Raw genomic sequence first — 26,031 nt, forward strand, 5'->3', positions numbered from 1 at the left:
GTTGTAGCCTTTCAACATACGAAAGAGAAGAACAAAGTAAAGCATTTTGATTTAGGTGGGTTCCCCCAGAACTGAACTCTACAAATGTGTGTGTAACTGATGATTTCAAAATGTACTGATCAGGGGAGTGGAGATGTGAAACAAGAGAAGGAAGCCTATGCAGGGCGCATGTATACACAGACTTCCACCGTGGGCCACTATGCTTATTTCTGCTGGGAATCTCTAACAGATAATGGACACCATTATCCCACTCAGGAGTTAATTCTCAAAGATTGAGTTGTGTCATTTCTCTGGACAACAAGGGTCTGCATCCTCTTAATTCTCATTCAACATCGAGTGAAAGCCACTCCCGGGGGCACTAAACTCCACAGCACTTTAAGCAGAGGGAAAGCTTCAAGCAGGCACTTGCCATGGGACTCCTATCAGTGGAATATGCTGGAATGGTGAGTGCCCAGAGAACATGGGTAGGGCACCGACTCCTTCTGTTACACACCTGCTGGTTCGTGACTCGCTCCTCTCCACGCCAGCTCCCAGTAGTTCACGGTGTTCTGCCTTCTTTCACAGTCCTTGATGCAGATCTTCTCTCTGCTCCATCCGGAAGAACTAGCACCTTTTTAATAGCCTACTAGTTCTAAAATGAAACCACTCTGTTCATTATTGACCTAATTAAGATCCAAAAATTGTCAGTTCCTTCATGGTTTTTACATTAAAAATGTTTTGTGAACACAATCAAATAAAAACACTTGGAGACTCAAAGTTCTGTTTATTTTCAACAATAAAAGCAACACAACAAAGAGGAATCAATTCACTAATTTGTAAATCTAACACAATCCTTAGCACAAACTATTTTCAATAAATAAAAACACATTACTAGTAACTGAGTAAGACTGTTTTTAAGACTCTCTAGGGTTCTGTGTGTTTTAAACAAAACTGGGTGACAGATAAAGAAACACGTGTCACAAGTATGACTGACAAAGACTGGAAGAAAAGAACAGCCAAGGAGCAGGTCTCCAAATAGTAAGTTAGCAAAGGGAATATGGGATTTTCAAAGCAGTTGAGAAATCAGAGTTCACGAGAGGATGCAAGGGTTTAGGGAAGTCTGTATTCAAGGCCTTGTAATTAAAACTTTCGACATTTCTAGATTCCTGATTTGGAATCTACCCAATCTAAAGGAGCTTCTGCCAAAGGATTGGAAGCTCTTTGTATTCATGCTGCCCAGAAACACTCATCTCCTAATCTCTCTCCTTTGACTCTGTCCCTAGCTCCTAAAACAATATAGCAAGAAATCCATTCAGAAAAGGATTACTACGACACAGGCCAACCTCCCCCTGGTTTAGATTTTCCTTTCATAAGCACGCTGATACGGCCACGGACAGCTCTAAATATATCCAATGTCTTTTACTTTTAGCCTCCTACACAACTCTGCTTGGCTACAAAATCTAAGACTCACAAAGAAGCCTATGCAGGGCAATGGCAGCATTGGTCAGAAGACAAGTGTCAGTTCCAATGTACAAATCTCTGAAGTTCAATGATCACAAATCTTTTTTTTTTTTTTTAACCTCACTTGCCACATATTTTCTCTTTTCTCATTATCCTGCCAATTATTTCTTTCGGAATTCAATCCTCCGAGCTACATTCTGAGCACCAAATTTTTTGACCAATGCATCTCGGGCATCCTCATCATCTTTTTGCAAATCTAAGTCATCCTGTCGGGACCAAATGGGATACCCATCAGCCCTCTGACCAGACTCTAAAAAGGAGGAAGTAGCCTCCAGCTCACCACTATTTTTAAGGAAGGCTTGTGTTACTGTTGACAGATCCAAGTTAAACTTTTCCATTAACTGCCGGATGATCTTAATAGCAGCTCCCACCTCTGGTGCAGAAACTTTTTCTTCTTCTTCTTCCTCCTCATCCTCATCAGGCTGTGTCTCAGAATCTTCCTCAGGTGTGGGTGGATCATCGTCACACATTGTTATGTGTATTTCAAAATCAGGGCTCTCGTCAACCTAGAGAAAGGGATGAATATGACCAGTTCCTGATTACCAAGTCCCAACTTATTCTTTCAGTATCTACTCTCTCTCTCAACCACACCCCCCTGCTTTGTCCTTTTCACGCCAATCACACTGAACTTCCCTCAGTCCCTTTAATACCATCATGCTCCTTCTTATGTTTATTCATGTTGGATATGTTTACATATACTTACAGACGATGGGTTAAGGGGGGAGTGGCCATGTGTGTGTAGGTGGAAAATATGCAGTGCTTATGCATACATTATGTGCACATATATGTATACATATAACTACAGTATTCCCACAAAACACTAGAAGCTACACTAGATATTAAAAAATACGTTTGTGCATACACATGTTCATTAGATGATCTGTTAAAAGTCTGACTTCGCTCTCAGATTGTAAGCTCCATAAAAGCAGATATTGTATCTGTTTTACACATCACTACATCCCCTATACCTACTAATGCTTTCACGTAAGTACTCAAAACACACAGCTGTACAAGCACAACTATACTAGGACCTCCACGCTGTACTACATTTAGGCACATTACAAAGCATGTTATGTGAGAAGAGAACTAGGGAAACCATGTTTACATTTGAAAGTTTATGGATTGGGGCGCCTGGGTGGCTCAGTGGGTTAAGCCTCTGCCTTCGGCCCAAGGTCACGATCTCCGGGTCCTGGGATCGAGACCCACATCCAGCTCTCTGCTTGGTGGGGACCCTGCTTCTGCCTGCCTCTCAGCCTACTTGTGATCTCTCTGTCTTTCTGTCAAATAAATAAATAAAATCTTAAAAAAAAAAAAGGTAATTTATGGATAATAGACCAAATATAAAAAATAAAACAAAACTCAGACTACAAAAGACAACAATCACTAAATTCTGCCTATTCTTGTGCATTCCTTCACTCACCAATTACAGAACTTTACATTTTTTTCCTGTTTTATAATGAGGCCCAATCATTTTCCTTTATTAATAAGAAAAAAATTAATTTACAAAATCCTTTTTTGGAAGAAGATATGCACATATAATTTGGACTTTCTTTTAAATTACTATTTTATAGCTCCTACCTTTCCCTCTAACTATGATTAAATATGGGATTCCAACTGACTAACAGAAGCTCAACTAAATACGGAAGCATTAAAAAAATCCCAAAACTACCCTAAGTACACAAAAAGCTAAACTTGCTTATTAAAAAAATTAAACTCTTTTAAAGATTACATTTATTTTCCTAAAAAGCCTTAAAATAAAATTTAAAAGATAATTTATTTAAAAGATAAATCCGGGGTGCCTGGCTGGCTCAGATGGCTAAGTGTCTGCCTTTGGCTCAGGTCATGATCTCTGGTCCTGGGATTGAGCCCCACATTGGCCTCCCAGCTCAGTGGGGAGCCTGCTTCTCCCTCTCCCTCTGCCTCTCCCCCTGCTTGTGTTCTCTCTCTCTCTCAAATGAATAAATAAAATCTTAAAAAAAAAAAAAAAGATAAAGCCACAGTCTTACTTTGAAAACCTTAAACTGAGAATAGAGTCCTCGAAATGGGGTGCTTTATATGGTTTAAAAAGAATTCTTCCTGATTTTTCTCCCTCTCCCCCTCTGAAGTTTTCCTACCAAAACCTCAAAGCTACATATCTGAAACCAAGATCAATCCCACTTCCTATTCTCCCTCTCCCCCACCCCCCACCCTTACCTTGCTGGGCCTTAGGTATACAAAAAGAGTTAATTCAAGAGTTAATTCAATAGCCAATTCTAAAGAAGAATGGAAGTAGGGAAGAAGTTAAATCTAGTCAACATACCACAATCTCCTCAAACTCCCGGGTGGCTTCTACAAGCATCTTTTTGACTGCTTCATCATTCTCCTTGATCTCTTCCTTTACATATTCTTCCTCAGGTAAGTCTGGAGTTCTCTTATTCTGCGGTTCTATTAAAGAGAAGAACACCACCAAATTAGAAGTAGCCTCTTTTACAGAAACCAAAAATACAATGCATGCTCTATGAGCTCTTAGCCAGAAGTGAGCCTGTACATTTTTTCTATTAGAAGACACCAGTTTCGGATCTGAAGGATTAGAAGAACATAAGATATGCATATTCAAGAATTTCTACCTTGATTGTACTATCCAAATGATGATATTTTTCCTAGGTTCTAATACATAAAATAAAAATAGTCTTGAAGTGTAATTCATTTTTTGCTTTCTATTTATAAATGTGTAAATTAACAAAATCGTGCCATAAATCGGGTTCTCTTATCTGGGAAGCAGACTGTGAAATGGAGATTAACACATAGGTGTTTAGTAGGGTACACTTCTGGCAAAACGCCTGTTGAGAATAAAGCAGGAATGGGAGCAAAGTTGAGTGGTGAAAAAGCTCCAACAAAGCCTCAGCTGAAACCATGGGGAAGTCTGGAGCTGGCCAAGTTGAGGTGAAGAAGCCATGACAAAATTCCCCATGGATAGTCCCTAAATGCTAGCCATCCTAAGGTGACAAGACCTTGGGCAAGACGGCTCCCCCAGCCGCTGAAGACAATTAGGAGGGTGCACCACAAGCCACTACATACCATCTACAGAAAGGAGGGTCTCCTAAAGCTCAGCATCCTCTGGTGTCTCTTTTACTCTTTGTTCTCCAAGGATTTAATTCTGCTTTCTTTTCCACTTAACAAAACTGACTACCAAGGAGCAGCAGGAGAAAGCTGTGATGTAACTGCTTTGTATCCTGATTTAAGTGTGGTTACAACAATTATATACACACTAAAATACACAACTGAAAAATAGTATGGTGGTCCCTCAAAGTACTAAACATAAAATTACCATATATGATCCACTTCTGAATGTGTACTCAAAAGAAATGAAACAGAGTCTCAAACAGCTATTAGTACACCCATACTCACAGAAGCATTACTCACAACAGCCAAGATATGGAAACAACCTAAGTGTCCCTTGACAGATGACCAAATAAACAAAATATGGTCTATACATGCAGCAATATTCAGCTTTAAAAAGGAAGGAAATTCAGACACACACTACAACATGGATGAACCCTGAAGACCCCGTGCTAAATAAAATAAGTCAATCATAAAAGGACAAATGTATGATTCCAGTTACATGAAGAAGACACACCAAATTCATAAAGACAAAAAAGAAGAAGGGTGGTTGTCAGGAGCTGGGGGAAGGAGCAAAGGGGAGTCAGTGCTTAATGGGTACAGGGTTTTAGTTTCAGAAAAAGAAAAAGTTCTGAAGACAGACAGTGGTGATGGTTACATGACAATGTGAATATACTTAATGCCACCAAACTGAACACTTAAAAATGGTTAAAATGGCAAATTTTATGTAACATATATATTACCAAAAAGATATCTCTAGATATTACCATTTTTGTTCATGTACCCACTCATAAATAAAAAACAACACTTCCTTGTTCTGATTTACTTTGCTGAAAAACATCACCACATTTGTTATTTAAGTTTCTATGGGTCATAAGTCCAGACATGGTTTCTATCGATCCTCTGATCAGGGTCCAGTTTATTTTTATTTAATAACAATATTCTGCATTTGCTTATCAGCCATTCATTTCCTTTTCCAGAAAATCCTCGTTCCATTTCTTTTGCTCATTGTTCTATTAGTTTCCTTTCACTAACTTCTACAAGCTCTTTGGACATTAAGGAAACTATGCTGCCATGTATTAGGACTATTTTTTCAGTTTGCTCTCTGACTTTATCATGAGAAGATTTTAATTTCAAATAATCAAACAAAAATTATTTTTAATCTCTTTGGTTTCAGGACTATCACCATGCAAATATTAAAAAGTATATTCAAGGTAACCTACTGAATGGGAGAAAATATCTGCAAATCATACATCCAATAAGAGGTTAATACCCAGAATAAAGATCGCATACAACTCAGTAACAAAAAAAATTCCAATTAAAAAATAAACAGAGAATCTGAATAAACATTTTTCCAAAGAAAACATACAAATGGCCAAGAGGCACATGAAAAGATGCTCAAAATCACTAATCATCAGTGAAATGCAAACGAAAACCACAATGAAGTATCACAACACACCTGTCAGAACGGCTATTAACAAAAAGACAAGAAATAACAAGTATTGAACAAGATGTAGAGAGAAGGAACCTTTGTGCACTGCTGGGGGGAGTGTAAGTTGGCGCAGCCACTATAGAACCAATGAGGTTCCTCAAAAAATTAAAAACAGAACTGCCATACAGTACAGCAATACCACTCTGTGGTATCAATCTGAAGAAAATGAAAGCACTGGGGAGCCTGGGTGGCTCAGTGGGTTGAGCCTCTGCCTTCGGCTCAGGTCATGATCTCAGGGTCCTGGGATCAAGCCCTGCATCGGGCTCTCTGCTTGGTGGGGAGCCTGCTTCTCCCTCTCTCTCTGCCTGCCTCTCTGCCTACTTCTGATCTCTGTCTGTCAAATAAATAAATAAAATCTTAAAAAAAAAAAGAAAGAAAGAAAATGAAAGCACTAATGTGAAAAGATATATGCAACCCTTTATTCACTGCACCATTATTTACAAGAGCCAAGATACGGTAACAACCCCAGTGTCCATTGATAAAAACGAATGGATTAAAATGTGGTGCATGCACACGTATGCAGGTACACGTGTATACACACACACACACACACACACAGGACTACTACTCAGCTGGGGGTAGGAAAAAAAACCAAACCGAATAAGGAAATCTTGCCACTTGCAACAACATGGCCAGACCTAGAGAATATTACACTAGTGAAATAAATCAGAAAAAGACAAATACCATGTGATTTCACTCATAAGTGCAATCAAAAACCAACCAAATTAAACAAAACCTAAGCTCACAGATAAAGAGAACGGAGACGGAAGAGGGTTGACATGGGGAGTGGGGTGGGATGCAGGGCAGCAAAATGGATGAGAAGGGGCTCAAGAGGTACAAACTTCCAGGTATAAAATAAATAAATCATGGGGATAAAATGTACAGTACAGGGAATACAATCAATGATACTGTATTAACCTGCATGATGACAGATAGTAACCTAACTTTCTGTGACAGTTCCATACTTGAAACTAATACTGTATGCCAACTGTACTCCAGGTTTGAAAAAAGATCAATAAACAATACCAGACTTGAAAAATAAACTTAAAATATATTCATGCATATTTCTTTTTTTTTTCCAAGTTATTGTTTTTTTCTTGTTTAAGTAATCTCTACACCCAAGTTAGGGCTCAAACCTACAACCCTGAGATCAAGACTTACATGCTCAGGGTGCCTGGGTGGTTCAGTGGGTTAGGCCTCTGCATTCTTCTCAGGTCCTGATCTCAGGGTCCTGGGATCGAGCCCCGCATCGGGCTCTCTGCTCAGCGGGGAACCTACCTGCCCCTGTCTCTCTGCCTGCCTCTCTGCCTACTTGTGATATCTATCTATCTCTCTCTCTCTCTCTCTCTCTCTCTCTGTCTAATTAATTAATTATTTAAAAAAAAAAAAAAAACCTCACATGCTCTACCGGCTGAGCCAGCCAGGCACCCCCTTATCCGTAACTTCTTAGTCATTTTAGGATTTTAATCTTTACAATTAAATACCTGATCATCAAAATATTAGAGTATGGTGAAGCCAGCTTAATTTTCTCCAAAGTTCCAAATGGCCTGTCTGTAGTCCCAACACTACCGATTTAAAAGCAAAGCCCTACATGATCTACTTCACCCATACACATAGCCTCGTCCTCTCTTGCAAAACTCTCTGTTGCTTACTCCATTCTAGCCACACTGGCCTTTGTTACTCCAAGAACACATCAGCTACATTCCCACCCCCAGGCCTGTGCACTTAATATTCCTTCTGCCTGAAACACTTCCTCAGATAACCACCTGGCTTGCTCTTTTGGTCTCTGTTCAAGCGTGTAGTGACCTTCCCTTATCACCCTGTAGAAAACAACCTTCTCCCCAGCCATTACCCTGATTTTATTTTTCTCTATAGCACTTACCACTGCCCAGCTAGCATGTTAAGTTCCATGACCGCAGGGACTTTTACTTATTGTTATATCCCAGCAGGGTAACAGTGTCTGGCACTCAAATAACTGTTGAATGAATGAATCTGAAATGTCACTTTTACCAAAAACAAAATTCCTACTAAGCATGCTGAACTTCGAAATAAATTTACCTCCCCAGACCTGAAGTGTTCCTTGGAATAGCCAGCCACCTAAGGAAAGGGGGGGGGGGGGGGTGACTTGTTTCTTTAAACAAAAGGGTCTGTCAGTTTAAGCTCTCAATACCGGTTACATCAGAAGTGAAGCATCTTCACAGCTCTGCACTAAGTCCTAACCAACCTGAATCCCCACGTCCAATTCAACTGCATTAAAAACTCACTTCACCTGAGCCAGAGACCAGGAAGACCATTCCAACTGATGAAACCTTCTGTGAGTACGCAGAGAAGCCAAAACATGAAATAAACTGGTCCGGCACGTCTTTCTAAAGGCTTATGCTCTATCTAAACACAGAGAGGGACGCCTGGGTGGCTCAGTTGGTTAAGCGGCTGCCTTCGGCTCAGGTCATGATCCCAGCGTCCTGGGATCGAGTCCCACATCGGGCTCCTTGCTCAGCAGGGAGCCTGCTTCTCCCTCTGCCTCTGTCTGCCTGTGCTCACTCTCTCTGACAAATAAATAAATAAAATCTTAAAAAAAAAAAAAATAAACACAGAGAAATATTCTTTTTTAAACGAGCTTCTGGAAAAGAAACCCTAAAAGCTGGCTAACAACACACTGCCTCTAGGGAAGACAACTGGGTAGCCGGTTCGTAAGAAGGGGGGGGAGGGTATCTCTATATGGTCTTTTTGTACCTTTTGAACATCAAACCACCTCAATTCCCTAGTTACTGGAAAAATACATCTAAGTGCGATTAAGAAAATGGTGCAATTTTACCCGGATGTCTAAAGGGGCGGGGGGAGGGCCGGGCGACGCCACCAGCCGCGCCAACATGGATGCCTATGAGAAAGGGGAAGGCGCCCCGCCCCCACCCGCACAGGTGCAGCGCAGGTCCCGCGTTCGCGGCAGAGGCCTCACCCCCGCTATCAGCAGCTTCGGGATCCTGCTCAGCTTTCCGCTTGAGCTTCTGGGACGAGGGGCTCACTGGGGCGTCCCCCAACAGGTACTTGTGCTCCTGGCCCCGCAGGTGCTTGAGGTAGCGGTCCTTCAGGGACTGCCACGAATGCTGGGTGAGTGAGCTTTTCTCCATCGCCTTCCACAAGGCGGTGCCGGTGACGGAGCTCGCCGAGCGGGCATTTTCCTTCACGTACGTCAAGATGGCCACGTCGTCCGCGTCCGTGAAGGCGATGCGCCCCCCGTGCGGCTGCGGCTCGGGCTGCGCGGCGGCCGCGGCGCCCCCCTCGGCCTGGGCCCCGGGCTTCGTCTCCGGTGCCTGGTCGGCCGCCGAGCCGAGTCGATAGTCCTCCAGGTCGAGCCTCTCGTTGCGATCCACGCAGTCCATGATGTACTGCGTGGAGATGAAGTCGCCCGAGGCCTCGGCCGCCGCCTCCCCCGGCTGGGCCAGCAGCACGGCCCCGGGCTCCTGCACCCGGCACAGGGTGCCGCCGCCGTGCAGGATGAGCGTCGAGACCCGGCGCTTGGCCGGGCTGGGACGCACGTAGAAGGACATGGAACTGCCATCTTCCCTCACGAACAGAGTCGAAGAATGGGTGAGCCCGTTGGGGTCTTTGCCCAACTCCATCGCCTCCGCCATAGCTGACGCCAAGTACCACAGGAGCGGCCCTCAAGCGAGCTCTGACGCACAGAGCAAAACAGAACCAACAAGCGCTCCCTACACGGCGGCCGCGAAACCCCGCCCTGCGCCTGCGCAGCAGCAGTGCGCGAAGAGCGCCCTCCCCCTCCTCTCGGAAGAGGCGGAGCTTCCGACCGTGACCTGGAAGTTACTGAGCGACCCTCGTCCCTTTTAGGTCGGGCCGCGGGAAAGATGGCTGCGGTGCAAGGGGCTGAGGTGAAAGTGGACGGCGGCGAGCCAAAACTGAGCAAGAAGTAAGTGTCGCCGCGAGTTACTAAGGTCTTTGCGGCCTGACAGTCCGGGCTAGAAAGCGCTTCGAGGCTCCGGCCGAGGCGGCTGTGCCTGGGGCCTTCCTGCCGGTTCTCGTGGGTACAGCCACGCCGTGATGTAGCCGCTACGCCCCGAAACTACATCCCCCAGGTTGCCCCGGGACCGGGCTCTGCTGGAGCCTTGTGGTCGTATTTCTGGAGTTAGAAGAAATGAGAATTGACTAGAGAAAAGCGAAACTTACTCCTTCCTTGCCCTCCCTCTGAAAAAAATGCGTTCTTTCCTTATTGAGCCACGCCTCGCTACCCTTTGGAGAAATGCTAAATACCCGAGCTTTTCGGAAAGACCTTCCAATTTTCCTTGGCCTCACCCTGGTTATTCTGAATATTATGTATTAAATGGATCCCTTTTAAAACTGTTGTGCACCTATCTATATGGGTTATTTAAAGGATCTGTGAGTATTGAGTGAATGACCGAAGTCTAGCAGTAGGGTCTGATTCAGCCGTCTCACTAAGACTGCACTTTGGAGCACTGCTGAAGAGATCTTGGTTAACCACCCTAAATCCTTGGAGTGTGACGATAAATATAAATGTATCAAGATTAGCCTTCCGTTAACTGGCTGTGTCCTGTATTTCTGGATATATAATATATATATAATATATTCCCTCTCAACTAGGGTTCTTCAGTTGAAGCACAGAACACAGGCAGTGATTTGTTTTCTTAGTACTCCCAAGGATGGTGCGTAACTAGTACCATTCCAGAGGCATAGGAGAGCAGTTAATTCATTACAAATAATGGCTGTCTTAGTGCATTAGGGCTCAGTTCTTCTGCTGAACCCTGATGGAACAGACAACTTAACCAGTAAAAATTGATTTTCCTCTATGTTTCTGGATTTATGCATCAAATGTTCTAGAAAAATGAGAAAGGAAACATCTGAATTGATGGTTTGATAGCACCCAATATGTTGTCCTTCTGAGAGCATCTGATGTTTGGAACCTGGTCTTGGACTTATGCCTTTGGGAAAATTGCTTGGATTTTGATCTGTTACGTCGGTATAGTTGAGCCTTGAGCAACTCAGAGGTTAGAGGCACCATCCCCCTATATAATGGAAAGTTCAAGAGTAACATTTGACTCCCCCAAAACTGAATAACCAACTGTTGACTGGAAGTTTATCAATAATATAAACAGTTGATTAACATGTGTTTTGTATGTTACGTATGTGCTGTACTTTTACAATAAAGCAACAGAAAAAAATGTTTTTTAAGAAAATCATGAGAGAACACGCATTTACAGTGCTATACTATATTTATCCCCATCAAAATCTGCATATAAATGGGCCCTGCACAGTCAAAACTGAGGTCGCTTGAAGATCAACTGTAATTGAAATTAAGGGTTGTGAATCATAAATGCCTCCTAAACAGGTTTCCAACTGAGTGCAGTTTTGAGATAAATTGAGGAACTTGGCTAATTCCTTTTACTCACTCCCTAGATTAATTACAGCTACCATTTTTTAAAGCAGGTTCTGTGTGTCAGACACTATGCTAGAACTATATAAACTTTCTAATCTCAAGAATAACCTTACAGGGAAAGTGTTAATGTCCATTTTTCAAATTAATAAAATGAGGCTCTGAGTGACTAAATACATTGCTGAAGTGTGCATCCCTAAAGTGTGGTCTGTCACCGACTCAGACTCTGGAGCAGAGATCTAAAACCAAGTCCAGAACTCCACAGCCCATGCCCTTTACGCTGCCTGCACCTTACCTCCTCACGTTGTCTAAAAAAAAAGTCTGCTGTTGATGTATATTCCTCTAGTTACCAGGGGCGAAAATAAATTTTTTAATGACTAACATTTCCTTCCGTATCTTAATTATTCTTGGGACTTCCTTGGTCTGCATTTTTAGTGAGCACCGTGCTATGCCAGTTATCTTCTCCAAGTTTAAAAACAGATGGGCTGCCTGCCAGGTGACTGATTCCCAAATGAAAGGTCAAATTAATGTAGTCCAGGGCGCTTCCTGAAATTCTCCTTTCCTCCTTGTTCCTAGAGTTCAAACAAGTCTTATCTTTGACTCAGGTGCTTTAGTATCGCTTACTTTTAGCTTCATCTAGAGTTTGCAGTTGACAGTGACATTTCATATGCTTCCCATTGCCATCTTTTGTGGCCACATAGTTAATCTCCCAAGAGAGAAGCCACATGTCAGGGCCTTCAGAGACACTGCTTCTGGTCCTGTCCTCCTATTTTCTAGATTGTTGTGATCATCTCTACCTATAAAGTGTTGAGTGCCTTGCTCTTGCGTTTTGACCCAGGTATGCACCTTATTACCGTAGCAAGAACAGACCGTTTTCAGAGGTGCAGCACAGCGAGTGTTACAGGGTTGTTGTCAGTTAAGAGGGTCTTCAATGGAACACTAAAGGTTGTGCAACCTCCCCTTGCCCCCCATCCATAACAGTAGGAGTGCTGGTTGGGTGTATTTATACTGTTTTGTCCCATCTGACACCACATCTCTGTTTCCTGTTAGGTGGTGGTAATCATTAGTTCCGGGGTGTTCTGCCATGTTGACGCAAGCTGCTGTAAGGCTTGTTAGGGGGTCCCTGCGCCAAACCTCCTGGGCACGGTGGGGGCAGAGGGAGCTGCGACTGTATCAACTTGCTCCTTTCACAGCGCTTCACAAGGACAAGCCACTTTCTGATAAAAGAAGGTTGGTGCCCTTATCTTTGTTGTTGCTCTGGGAGCAGAAATCCTTCTCTTACTTAGGTCCTTATTTTTAAGTCTCTGCTTAAGTCTTTGGACTTGTTGCTAAGGAAAGAGAGCTCCACTACCAAAACCGGTAGTTGTTTCTTATTTTCTCTTTAATAAATTCAGATTCTCACTCTAGATCCTAGAGGTGGCTTTTGGATCTTATACTAGAACAATGTTGAGAACAAACGTTATTTTCCCTTTCCTGTCTTTTTTACTTGGTTTGCTCCTGAGATTAATTTGGTTTCTAGTCTTTGTTCTATCTCTAGGACCTTTTTGGATTTTCCTTAGGATTAATTTGATTTAAAGAACAACATCTAGTTGAATGGAAAACAGGTTTTTTTATGTTAACGCTAGGGAAAACCAGAAAGGCTCCAGTGCCAACTGACTGAATTACAGGACAATAGGCCTAGCATACAGTTCTGGAATGATTGTCTTCACAGTTGTTACAGGACAGTTTACATCCAGAGACACCTACTTCGAAGCCCCTGGAGTCAGTCTTCTTACTTAAAAATCATTATTTCACATCACCAGTTTATTTTTTTAACTGAGTTATTCTAAATTCATACTGAAAATTAAGAATGTGCCCTCAAGCCAGATAATATGTAAGCATGACTTGGTATCATTTGCCATGGTTCATTTATTATAGAATATTTGTTGAACATTGGTGGTTTGAATGAATGATCAATTCTGTTTGAAATCTGTTTGGTTTCTGGGTTCAGATAGCAAGATTTCAGATCAGAGTGTAGATGGTGAAGGGTTTGACTAAAAATGTATCCAAATCTAAGATTTCTGTCCTGGGTGCAGAGAATGAAGGGTTTAAGATAGTGAAGGATAGCCAGGATGGCTCACATTTGCATGTATATTAAATGCTAAGGGCAGGGTCATCTCAGTCCCACAACATTTGGGGAGGGGAATGTCTTCTGTTATTTCTATTTTACAGATAGGGGTTCTATAATTCCTAGGCAGGTGTGTCAGGATTTAGTCCCAGGCAGTTTGACTCCAAAGATGTTGTATGATGCTCAATGCTGGTTTATACACTGTTCTGCCAGTTTGTTGTCAAAGTCAAGCTCCAGCAAACAGACCAATACTGAGGGCCTTGTCAGTGCATTGACCAATGCTGAGGGAGAGATTATCAGTGACGTGTCTCCTTGAACTCTGAAGAGCCACCTCTCCCCCACCCTGTCCTACCCCAAACTAACCCACTTCTTGGAGAGATGTAGAGAGGGGTGGCAGACAGAGCTGGAGATGTTGCCTGTTTCAGTTTTTCTTTGTCCTGGGGTATCTTGGTTTTAATTAGGACCTCACACTGGAAAGCAGAGGCTGAGAAAGACCTTTCACTTGTTTAGTCTAAACTTACTTTTCCTTTATCTTATTCACCTATATCGTTGACTAAGAAACTAGAAGTGGGGGTGTAGAACCAGGCAAGAGCATTTCTCCCCATGCTGTTCATATTTTTGATAAGTGGTTATGGGGCAGAACATAGTAGAGGACTCTCAGGCAACTGTCACATTGAACATTTCCATCTTCCCAACAGTGAGCTAAAGAGACGCCTGAAAGCTGAGAAGAAAATCGCAGAGAAGGAGGCCAAGCAGAAGGAGCTCAGTGAAAAACAACTAAGCCAGGCCACCGCTGCTGCCACCAACCACACTGCTGACAATGGTGTGGGTGCTGAGGAGGAGACTCTGGATCCAAATGTGAGTCCCCTGGGCCACCACTCTGGCGGAGGTTGGGGAAGCTTCTGATGAGACTTAAGGCAAATTCCTTGGGACCAGTCACTAAGAAGATAAATAGGAACTGGAACAAGCAATGAGCCCTGGGTCGCTGCACATGGGGTAGGGGGTGGGCAGGGAGGTCTGTTACTCCATCTGATTAAAGGCACAGGCCATGAGCATTTTTCCTGATGAACTCTCAGCGGGCATTAGGGAAGATTCAGGACTTGCAAGTGTCTGGCTAATCTCCCCTGAAACTAACTGGGCCTTAGAGTAAATCCAGAGAAGATATCTCCCTAAAGATTGGCTAGGGTTTACTTTGGACTATATAGATCAGCAAACTGTAGTCTGTAGGCCAGATCCACTTTTCCTTGTCTTTCCTCTCATCCCCCCTCCTTGGTTTTGAAAATAAAATTGTGTTGGAGCCCATACCCGTTTGTTTACATTGGTCTAAGGTGCTTTCACATAATAGCAGAGTTGGGTGGTTGCACTGAAAGAAGTGTGCTGGCCCTGCCTTAGAATATTCCCTTTGTACATCCTCCAGGCCCCAAAGGCTGGTCTTGGGGAAAATCTGATATGTAGCCAGAGGTGGGAAAGTAGGAAAAAGGGTATGTAACTCACCATGCAGATGTATCCAGAAAAGTGCTAACCAAGGCCACTGGTACAAATTAAACTTACTTTAGGCAGAATTCCAATTTTTCTTTTCACTGAATCTTACGTTTTGGAGTTCTGGTCTTGATTTCCACCTGTGGATTTGGCCACCATGCATAACTTAAGTGCAAATCTCAATCCATATCAAATCCTGGGATTTCAAAGATCTGGAGGTTTCAGGTTAGGAGACCTCAATGCATTGGACCACTCTGGGGCAGAATACAGTACTCTGCTTGATGGGCCACTGGTCTGACCAGGTTCAACTTCTCAGAGGCTTTTTTTTTCCTCCAACAGCAATACTTCAAGATCCGCAGCCAAGCAGTCCACCAGCTGAAGATCAGTGGGGAAGACCCGTACCCACACAAGTTCCATGTTGACATCTCCCTCACTGATTTCATCCAAGAATACAGTCACCTGCAGCCTGGGGACCACCTGACTGACATCACCTTAAAGGTGGCAGGTACGAGGACTCCCTGGCAGTTTGCTGAGCTCCCACAGCACAGGCCTCTACAGGAGCACAAAGGAAGGTCAGGGTTGGTCTTGCTTTCAAGTAGTCTGTGTCTGAGGCTACTACTTAACGAGGGACAGGGCTGCTCTCTTTCCATCACAGGAAGAAACAGAGCAGCCCTAAGACATGAGCGTGTATTCCGGATGAGGTGATAGAGCAGAGGAAGGTGCGTTCTCTGAGCAGAGCTCCTGACCTGCTGCTGCTGCTGCTGATTCACGGTGCTTCAGGAGGACTTCCTCTTACGAGTGGGAGCCGTGGCTCCATGCTCCTGAAAATTCCCACCTGTGGCCTGAGGATGTTTTGCGCTGAGACTGTATTTCTAGAACATGGTTATTTTGGAGTTCTAGTATCTTGCATGGGATCTTTTCCTTAATTTAAAAAAAAAAAAAAAAAAAACCTGCGGTACCTGGCAAGCTCAGTCCATAGAGCAGGAGACTCTTGATCTGGGGGTCGTGGGTTCAAGGCCCAGCTTGGACATAGAGGTTACTGTAAAAAAAGAGAATGTCTTTGGGGTGCCTGGGTGGCTCAGTCGGTTGAACATCTGACTCTTAGTTTCGGGTCAGGTCATGATCTCAGGGTCTTGGTATCAAGCCCCATGTCGTGCTCTGCACTCAGCACAGACGGAGTCTGCTGGAGAGTCTCTCCACCTGCTGCTCCCCCTGCTCGCGCACACGCTCACACTCTCTCTAAAATAAAAAAATTTAAAAAAAAAAAAGTCTTATTTGACCCACCCCCAAAAAGTGAAACTATTAATAGTAGAAAATTTAGAACAATTAAAGCAGCAGGGAGAAAGTTTAATTACCCATAATTTCAGCTACCCAAAGAAAACTTCTGCCAGTACCTAAATGCCCAAAGGTTTAAGCCTAGTAATTTTATTAAAACGTGTCATGATGTTAGTCATTCCGAGTCAGTATTCTCAGGCATACAGTGTGCTCTTCAAATATGTATTTTCAAGTCTTTTAGGAAATTTTTCTTAAATACAGTTTTTTTTAAAGTCCTGTTTCTTGCTTTGGTTTTCTTTTGGGACTCCTTATATCCATATGTTGGATCTTCCCTTTTCAATATTTGTCACTTTTCAAGCCCTTTTTATCCTTTTCTTTATGCTTTGATATTTAAATTTTATTCTTCTTCCCCACCTGGTGTCTTTAAAAGCATTATTGTATTCACTCTTATTTTTCTCTAGTCTTCTTTTCTGAAATGACTTTATTTCTGATTTTTTCGTGTGTCACTTCATTTCTTAGTTTTTCTGTGACTCTGATTTGTGAGGCTTTTGGTTTCATGTCCCTTTCTACAGGTCTTGTAATTCACTGTGAAATAGAATTGGTTGGGGTTTTTTTGTTTTTTTTTAAGATTTTTTAAAATTATTTATTTATTTGACAGACAGATCACAAGCAGGCAGAGAGGCAGGCAGAGAGAGAGAGAAGGAAGCAAGCTCCCTGCTGAGCAGAGAGCCCGACACAGGGCCCGATCCCAGAACCCTGGGATCATGACCCGAGCTACAGGCAGAGGCTTTAACCCACTCAGCCACCCAGGTGCCCTAGAATTGTTTTTTTCTAAGCATGTCTGTCCCAAGTGCTTTTTTATTTAATAACTGATATTTTACCTCTGTGCTTATATCTTGTTCATTCTTATGTGAAATTAGTTTTCCTGAAATGTTAAAAGGAAATTTAGTTTAGATAGCTTTTCCAGCTTACCTGAGCTCCCTCTTCCGTTGTTTTGTTCAGTGTTCGGAATTAAAGCAGCTTGCTTTCTGAGATTTCCAGGCTCTCTTCCCTTTACTCACTTTTGTTGGACCTTCTCTTTCCTTTGTCTATGTGTTCCTGGTCTTTTTCAGTTTTGTGGGCCTTGCCCTAGAAGGGAGCTCTGGCTGTTAAATTTAGTAGGTTCCTGAGGCTACCCTGAAGGACGTCAGCTCATTTAGACTTTGTGCAGCCCCAGCCCCCTATATTTACCATGTGGCAGTGGGCAAATCCCCTCCTGGGTTCAGCTGCCACATTTTCCAGTGACTACCTATGGCTATTTTGGAAATTTCCAGTTCTCAGATCCATCAGACACTTTATTGCTCCCTACAGCTTTTTCCTTAAGTTTCTTGGTGGTTTGCCCCATGGCTTATATTTGGAGATTGCTGGGAATATCTTCCCACATAATTTTGTTGTAAATTTTTTCCATAACTTTTTGGCCTTGCCTGTCTAGTAGTGCTTTCTTCATTTCTTTCTTTCTTTTTTTAAGTTTTTGATTTATTTATTTGGCAGGGAGAGAGAGATCCCAAATAGGCAGAGAAGCGGGGGCAGGGTGGGGGATGGAGGGTGGGGAGCAGGCTCCCTGCTGAGCAGAGAGCCCAATGCGGGGCTCGATCCCAGGACCCTGAGATCATGACCTGAGCGGAAGGCAGAGGCTTTACCCACTGAACCACCCAGGTACCCCTGTGCTTTCTGTTTTTATGTGAGGATTGAGATAGATACAAAGACTACGCTGCCGCTGACACAGCCATGTTCCGGGAATCCAGTAAACAGATTTAAATCCTGATCTTCCTGTACATTTTTAACTGATTTAATGAGGATTGTTGCCATGAAGAAAAAGACTGAGCTTAATTCTCAGACTAAAATCAAACTGTTCTTGTCTATGGTCATAGGATATTCTACCCAGACATAAACAGTGGCAGAGGGAACTTTTCTAGCACTGATACTATAAAATGGCTTCTGGTTTTATTGGTCAGTATTTTTGTTGTTCTTTTTCTAGGTAGGATACATGCCAAAAGAGCTTCTGGGGGAAAGCTCATCTTCTATGACCTTAGAGGAGAGGGGGTCAAGTTGCAAGTCATGGCCAATTCCAGGTATGTAGAAATATGCCATTACAGGCCTTTCTAGATGGCCCCAAAGCAACATGGTTGGGGACAAAGGCCCATGTTGTCTCCATTTCCTGTTAGTATTTAAAGTTAAAAAGTAGCTTATGGTTGGTTGAGGCTGAAAAAGAGAATAAAAAGGCCATCTGGTCACCTAGAGAATAACAGCTGCTCTCAGGTTGTGCAGCAGTTACAGGTGGCGGATCACACTTCAGCAGTTGACGGAAGAATCTCCGATTCTTCTCGGGTGCACACTAACTAGGCATCTGCGGTTTGGTGAGGATTCCAGAGGTCAGTTTGAAAAACTAAACCAGTGGGGAGTGCAGTCAGTTAAGCATCCAACTCTTCATTTCAGTTCAGGTCATGGGATAGAGCCCTGAGGGAGGCTCCATGCGCAGCACGAGTCTACGCGGAATTCCTTTATTCCTCTCTCCTTCCCCCGACTTGTGCTCTCTCTCTCTCTATAAAAAATAAATAAAATCTTTAAAAAAAAAAAAAACAAAACACTAAATCTGTGGTCAGTTTTAATTTGGAGTATTGTATACTGAAGTACGATTTACTTTCAGGAATTACAAATCAGAAGAAGAATTTATTCACATCAATAACAAGCTGCGTCGGGGAGACATAATTGGAGTTCAGGGGAATCCTGGGAAAACCAAGAAGGGTGAGCTGAGCATCATTCCCTACGAGATCACACTGCTGTCTCCTTGCTTGCATATGTTACCTCATCTCCACTTTGGCCTCAAAGACAAGGTAAGCTCTTGTGGCCTCTTCACTGCGATTTATTGTGGCATTGAATCAGACTTAGCAGTGATTTCTGTCTGTTGCTTTTGGTTTAGGAAACACGGTATCGCCAGAGATACTTGGACTTGATCCTGAATGACTTCGTGAGGCAGAAATTTATCATCCGCGCTAAGATCATCACGTATATAAGGAGTTTCTTGGATGAGTTGGGATTCCTAGAGGTGAAGGAGAATTCCTACCTGACACGATGAGCTAGCTGCCTTGTTATGCCTGCCTCTAATTATTCCTTCTCTTCCTGTCTCCATGTCCTATGTCCATATTGTTCGTGCTCAAGGAAAAGTCCCCTTTCTTCATAGTGTCTTCGTTCCACCTTGTTTTTTTTAGTGCCCTGATTAAGAAGGCAGGACCTGAATTCTGAAATAATGGACAAAATATAGGGCCTTCCACACACTAATGATGTCACGTTCAGTGTGTTATCAACTCATTTTGCTTTTTTGTAGCATTAAAAAAGAAGAATAGGTTTTAATTGTGCAAGAAAAGTAAATTCATGTTATTGTAAAACAAATTCAAAGAAACAGGGATGTGTGAAAAATATATGCTGTGCATATGTACCTGAGCTTGCTGCAAATGAGGTTTGTGGTGAAATGTTTTAGAGGGGTTTTATTTTTTGCTTTAAACATAAATGAAGTAACACTATATGTATTCTGATGGACCTGGTTCCCCCTTCCCAATATATTCTGGAGCGTTTTGCATGTCTGTAATAACTGAGTCAAAAGATAAAAGCATTCCAACTTAGTGTTTCTTAAAATTTTAATTTATGGGCACCTACGTGGCTCAGTCAGTTAAGCATCTGCCTTTGGCTCAGGTTAGGACCTTGGGGTGCTGGGATTGAGTCCGACATCAGGCTCCCTGCTCAGACAAATAAAATCATTGAAAAAAAATTTAATTTACAGTTTATGAATATTTATGGTACTTTATTAATGGTGTTTGGTGTTAAAAGAAATTGAGATGCTTCTAGAAAATCAGGTCATCTCTACTTTTTTATCAAGCGCCACCTGCACATGACTATTAGACTTGACTTTCACTTGCGGATATGACAGGGATAGAACACATCCATGCAAAACCTGAGTTAGCCCAAAGGCCTCTGGTTTGAGGACCTCTGTGTGAAGACTAAATGTTTCTCCCTGTCGTTTAGATTGAGACTCCCATGATGAACGTCATCCCAGGAGGAGCTGTGGCCAAGCCTTTCATCACCTACCACAATGAACTGGACATGAATTTATACATGAGAGTTGCTCCAGAGCTCTACCATAAGGTAAGCAGTAAGAGGATGCCTTGTTCCTTCAAGAAGCAGAAGGCTGGAAATCCACTGGCTGGGTAGGGACAGTTAGAAATAAGAGGAACAGTGAGGGTAGAACAGCCAGGAGAGTAGTATAATCTGCTGGGCCTGTGAATGTTATACTTCCAGAAGTTCTCTACAAGATCAGTGAAGCATTGCAGGTCCGAGGGCAAAGGGATTGTCTTTCCCAGGTGTAGAGCTCCTCCTAACCTGCTTTGGTTCTCATATTTTAAGTTTATAGTCCTCCTTGGATTAAATCTGATTTTAGTCTTTTATAGAAAAGTTTGATCTCTGCCTAGAAGTTGACAATAAATGTTATAAATAACCAAAGCAAATATAGAAGACTGTCATTCGAAATTGTTGCAGACAACAAAAGCTGTTACAACTAGTTTAAACACAAGAAGAATGTATTCAAATACATAAGGAAGCTCACAGTTCCCAGGAGCCAGAGGGATCAGAGATTCAGGCTTGGAGACCACAGGGCTAGGAATGATTCTCAGGCCTGTCTGGGCTGTTCCTATGGAGAAGCTGGATCTTTTCCATTGGGGACAACTAACGCAGCTCGTGACCCTGGCTCTCGGCACACGTTGTCGCCATTAGGACTTCTGTAGTACTTCTTTCATCAGTAGCTTTCAAAAGCTGTATGGTCATGTCTGACTGGTGGGGAGCTTAGGATGCCTGCATCCTAACCCCAAGAGGCTCCTTTCTTGAGGAGGCTCACGCTCACGAGAGAAAGTCCTCTCCCAACAGAGGAAGAGTATTCAGAGGTCCTGAGCAACCAGAATGAATGATGACTATCCACTACAGAGGTCTGAAGAGGGTAGGTTACTCAGCATTTGGGTAGAGACCTGAAAACAGGCCTGAGCTATGAAAACCATATTAGCTTTTGTAGACAGACTTTCCAGAGTCATTAATATTAGCTGCCATGACCTTGGCCATGTGTTATTAGATACTGGTGGTTGGTGGCATTGACCGGGTTTATGAAATTGGACGCCAGTTCCGGAATGAAGGAATTGATTTGACTCACAATCCTGAGTTCACCACCTGTGAGTTCTACATGGCCTATGCAGACTATCACGATCTCATGGAAATCACGGAAAAGATGGTATCAGGTGACCTGTCCCGTTTCCTTTGTCTTTCACACATGTCTGAAGGAGTGGGGTGCTGCTTTTGGGAGGACTTCCTGTGGGTCCTCTTTAAATGACAGATTTCTTTCCCAGGGATGGTGAAGCACATTACAGGCAGTTACAAGGTCACCTACCACCCAGATGGCCCAGAGGGCGAAGCCTGTGAGATTGACTTCACCCCGCCTTTCCGGAGAATCAGCATGGTAGAAGAGCTGGAGAAGGCCTTGGGCGTGAAGCTGCCAGACACCAGGCTCTTTGAAACCGAAGGTGGGTGAAGTGACGCACGCCTCCACGGAACGGCTCTCCTTCCTGTTCAGCTCTGAATTAGATGAGGCCAGGGCAAGGATTTCCCATGCCATTTTTTATATACTTTTTTACTGCGTAACGCCTTCTGTCCTGACTTGTACGTTTGTATTACAGAAACTCGTAAAATTCTTGATGACCTCTGCGTGGCAAGAGCTGTTGAATGCCCTCCACCTCGGACCACAGCCAGGCTCCTTGATAAGGTGACAGACCGTGCTCTGCAAGTACATGCCCTCATCCCGTGCTAACCAGCCCCCTGCTCCGTACGAAGGTGAATTCCACTGTGAATTCCATAGCTTCTCCAGCCTCTCAGGAAAGCCCTCACGAGAGAAATAAGAGAATTCACAGGTTTTGAACTCCTGTTGTACTAAGCTCTGTGCCAAGAAGTTAGGTAATCTCAGTTAAACTGTACCAGCCAAGGAGAGACTTAGGATAAACCCCGGTAGCAGCAGGTAGTGGGTGGAGTGGAGTCCCAAGACTGGAACAATCAAAATGCCATTCAGAAAGGATCTCTAGCTCTGCTCTGCTTTTTCGTTAAGCTTGTCGGGGAGTTCCTGGAAACGACATGCATCAATCCTACATTCATCTGTGATCACCCGCAGATAATGAGCCCTTTGGCTAAATGGTAAGATAATACAAGGTATTTCTGTTACCTGTTACTGCCTAACAACTTCAGAATTTAGTGGCACAAAGCAGCAGTTCTCAGGAGTTTGTGGGTTCATTGGGTAGTCTTCTCTACTGAGTGGTAGCGAGGGTAACTAAAGTGGCTGCAACTAGGAAATCAGGCGCCTCGTGTCCCCTCCACATGGCTTCTCGTCCTCTAGAACCTCTTCATGTAGCCTCTCTCTGGCAGCATAGCCTGGGCTCCCTTACATGGTGGCCGGGTTCCAGAAGAACCAACCCCAAGGCGCAAACACATGTCAAGCCTCTGCTGATGTCCCAGTGGCCAAAGCAAGTCCTGTGGGCATTTCGGGGTCAGCGTGACAGGGCACAGCAGGGCCTGAATACAGGAGGTATGGGCAGTGCACCCGTCTCCCACACAGGCATGTTGTGAAGATGACGAAGGCTTCCACGTCTCTCACCCTCCTCACTACTGTACCAAATGACTTGGCGCTGGAGTGCATACGGGCCTCAGGTCTCAATTCGCAGCACTGAGGAATCAACAGGAATTCAGCAACTCCTGTGTTTGTAGCAGATGTTATGAGTGAACCTGTACATTCAGCCTCCCCTTTGGTTTCCCGTCCCCAGGCACCGCTCTAAAGAGGGTCTGACTGAGCGCTTTGAGCTGTTTGTCATGAAGAAGGAAATCTGCAATGCCTACACCGAGCTCAACGACCCTGTGCGGCAGCGGCAGCTGTTTGAAGAACAGGCCAAGGTAAGGAAGGGGGGTGGGGGCAGAGGCAGCTGTTTCCTCCTGTGCCCACTCACTAGACAATGTCATTGTCTGCATCTCTTGGTGGCTTCAGCAGAAACGAAGGGTAAAGCCACGGGCATCACTGGAGGAAGTCCCATTTCAAGATGGAGAACTTGGCGGTTTGGGCCCTAGAATTTCCACATAGAGGAGCTTAGGCATGATCATATCTGTGTGGGGAGTGTGATGCTTGCCTTGAAAATACATTTGCCTAACAAGAACATCATTTTTCTTAAATGATACATTAATTAAGGTGACTTTAGGGCAAGAGGCAGATAGATTAATGAAGACAAAGCCCCCACCGGCTGCCTGCACCAGCACTGCCACAGACAGGTAGTTTCAGGAAATGAGGGAAAGACTCTTGGGAATCCTCAGTCTCCGAATATCAGTCTCACTGATATTCTGGGGCAGTGGAGTTGTTTTCATTTCACAGAGAAATTCTCATGGGTTCTGAAGTGGGGCTCACCAGCCCCAACCCGGTCTTGGAAAGAAATGGCTCCATCCTGAAGTTACTGGGAAGCCAATTCCCGAGACATGCCGGGTGTCCAGAGCATTCCCAGAATGTTGTCCCTGTGAATGTGCTGATGCGCTCACTCAGACCCCGAGAGACCGCGCGGCCTGAAACACTGTCGCTCTTTGGTTCTCTTGTAGGCTAAGGCTGCTGGCGACGACGAAGCCATGTTCATAGATGAAAACTTCTGCACTGCCCTGGAATACGGGCTGCCCCCAACGGCAGGCTGGGGCATGGGCATCGACCGCGTCACCATGTTTCTCACAGACTCCAATAACATCAAGGTACGTGGTGGGCCTCCAGTGTTCGCTGCCCCAAGGAGCTCCACTCTCGGGGCCAGGGTAATGCGGACCTGGAGAAGAAAGGAGGGGCTCTGGGCTGGAAGGAGGACAGTCAGGGCATCTGACCTCATAGGATTTGGGTTTTTTCCTACCTGAGGCGAAAAGCGTACTCGTCGTTTGCATTTCTTGAGGATCCCAGGAATACACTAAGCCCTCTCCGTGCATTATCTCATGTAATTTAAGTCGCCCTATGAGGGAGGCACAGAAACTGTTACTCCCATTGTTATAGACAGGGAAATCGAAATCCTACCATCAGAGAACCTCTGTGTTCACTCATTCTTTTCCATCCCCTGTATTTGAGAGGGACTAAGTTGAAGTAAAAGCCAAGATCTCTGGATTTGGGCCACGGTAACCAGGAGCAAAAGGAATGAGTGGACAGCTGTGAAAAAGGGCATGCTTCTTCCTTCAAAATGCATTTTCTCCCCTGTAGGAAGTACTTCTCTTTCCTGCCATGAAACCCGAAGACAGGAAAGAGAGTGGGGCCTCCACTGATACGTCAGAAAACACAACAGCTGGCACTTCTGTCTAGAAAACGACAGCAAGTCGTATACTCAGGCCTCTCTGCATTTCTGCATAAGGTCAAGGACTACGGGGGAATTCTTGTGTGTTGCTCTCCATTTGACGATCACAGTTCGGTTCTGTCACCAAAAGAGAGAAGAGGAATTAAAAATTCCTTTTTACTTCTTGTTCCCAAATAAACCATTTGTCTCTACTCGCGTCTCATGACTATGTTTTCTGTAGAATGTCAACTTTTACTCAGACAGCTGGCCTAGTGGATGTTTAAGATTATACCACTTTATTCATTCAACAATTTCGTATTCATGTCTGCTCTGTGTCAGGCATTGTGCTGAGGGGTTGGGGACAGCAGTGAACACAAGCCAAGTCCCTGCTTTTGTGGAACTTGTATTTGTTTAGGGGTTGAGGGCAACTAGACAAGAAACAAGTAAATACACATTTCTGGTACATACTAAGAAAAAAGACAGGTCAGGGGACAGAGGTGCTATTCTAGAAGGAGGTGGTTTGGGGACAGTGCTATTTTAGATATATAATCAGGGAAAACTTTTAGATGACTTTTTTTTTTTTTAAGATTTTATTCATTTGACAGAGAGAGACACAGTGAGAGAGGGAACACCAGCAGGAGCAGTAGGGGAGAGAAACGGGCTCCCCACCAAGGAGGGAGCCCAATGCAGGGCTCAGTCCCAGGACCCCGGGACCATGACTCGAGCTGAAGGCAGAGGCTTTAATGACTGAGCCACCCAGGCGCCCCTAGGTAACATTTTTAAGTAATCTCTACACCCAATGTGGAGCTCAAACTTTACCTTAGAACAAGAGTTCCGTGCTCTACCAACTGAGCCAGCCAGGCGCCCCAAGGACCGTTTTTGAGGAACAGAAAAGCGTCTGGTGTGACTGGAGAGGAGTAAGCAGGGGCCCTAAGGGGCCAGATCACACAGGCCGCTGTAAGCCATGCTGAGGAGCGTGTGTTTTATTATGCGTGACATGAGTAGCCATTGGAGGGTTTCGGGCAGAGTGCTTTGAAAATACTGCTGTAGTTAGCACAGGGAGGGCAAGAGTTAGAGGGAGACAGTGGCTGATGGTTTGAAGTAATGGAGTTGGTTACATGTCATTGGACTCAGCCTGGTCCTGAGGTTCATAGAATTTGGTGAGGGGACTTGGGTTGTAAGAAAAAGAATTCAAAAATGATTTTAGGGGCGCCTGGGTGGCTCAGTGGGTTAAGCCTCTGTCTTTGGCTCAGGTCATGATCTCAGCGTCCTGGGATCA

General features: G+C 44.0%; 2 protein-coding genes across 3 annotated transcripts; one reads left to right on the forward strand and one right to left on the reverse strand.

Annotated features, from left to right (window-relative positions):
- Nucleotides 1–745: 745 nt before the first annotated feature.
- TERF2IP (TERF2 interacting protein) lies at nt 746–9,835 on the reverse strand. Its single transcript, XM_080828324.1, has 3 exons — nt 9,048–9,835; nt 3,800–3,924; nt 746–2,006 (listed from the first exon to the last, which is right to left on the reverse strand). The coding sequence occupies exons 1-3, from the start codon at nt 9,721–9,723 to the stop codon at nt 1,602–1,604; spliced, it is 1,206 nt and encodes a 401-aa protein (XP_080684450.1). The 5' UTR covers nt 9,724–9,835; the 3' UTR covers nt 746–1,601.
- A 50-nt stretch (nt 9,836–9,885) lies between these two features.
- Nucleotides 9,886–24,964, forward strand: KARS1 (lysyl-tRNA synthetase 1). 2 transcript variants are annotated; one of them, XM_080828201.1, is made up of 15 exons: nt 9,918–10,016; nt 12,546–12,725; nt 14,301–14,460; nt 15,421–15,586; nt 18,374–18,467; nt 19,043–19,229; nt 19,316–19,441; nt 20,416–20,535; nt 21,509–21,671; nt 21,780–21,953; nt 22,107–22,192; nt 22,529–22,614; nt 23,238–23,364; nt 24,052–24,195; nt 24,683–24,964. In XM_080828201.1, exons 2-15 carry the CDS (start codon nt 12,580–12,582, stop codon nt 24,779–24,781), a joined length of 1,878 nt encoding a protein of 625 aa, XP_080684327.1. In that variant the 5' UTR covers nt 9,918–10,016; nt 12,546–12,579; the 3' UTR covers nt 24,782–24,964. The 2 variants fall into 2 exon arrangements, with proteins under 2 accessions (XP_080684328.1, XP_080684327.1); XM_080828202.1 differs by lacking the exon at nt 12,546–12,725 and having other exon boundaries at nt 9,886–10,016.
- Nucleotides 24,965–26,031: the final 1,067 nt, after the last annotated feature.

This window comes from Martes martes (assembly GCF_963455335.1).
Source record: "Martes martes genome assembly, chromosome: 17".
Classification (NCBI taxonomy): Eukaryota; Metazoa; Chordata; class Mammalia; order Carnivora; family Mustelidae; genus Martes; species Martes martes.

Bases quoted from the DNA above. Each gene is read 5' to 3' on its own strand.
- KARS1 (XM_080828201.1), top strand. From the start codon at position 12,580: ATGTTGACGCAAGCTGCTGTAAGGCTTGTTAGGGGGTCCCTGCGCCAA. The intron at 21,672-21,779 runs GTGACCTGTCCC...TTTCTTTCCCAG, and splicing joins CACGGAAAAGATGGTATCAG to GGATGGTGAAGCACATTACA. The intron at 24,196-24,682 runs GTACGTGGTGGG...TCTCCCCTGTAG, and splicing joins CAGACTCCAATAACATCAAG to GAAGTACTTCTCTTTCCTGC.
- TERF2IP (XM_080828324.1), bottom strand. From the start codon at position 9,723: ATGGCGGAGGCGATGGAGTTGGGCAAAGACCCCAACGGGCTCACCCAT. The intron at 3,925-9,047 runs GTGAGGCCTCTG...TCTCTTTAATAG, and splicing joins CGAAGCTGCTGATAGCGGGG to AACCGCAGAATAAGAGAACT. The intron at 2,007-3,799 runs GTATGTTGACTA...CCCTTTCTCTAG, and splicing joins GGGAGTTTGAGGAGATTGTG to GTTGACGAGAGCCCTGATTT.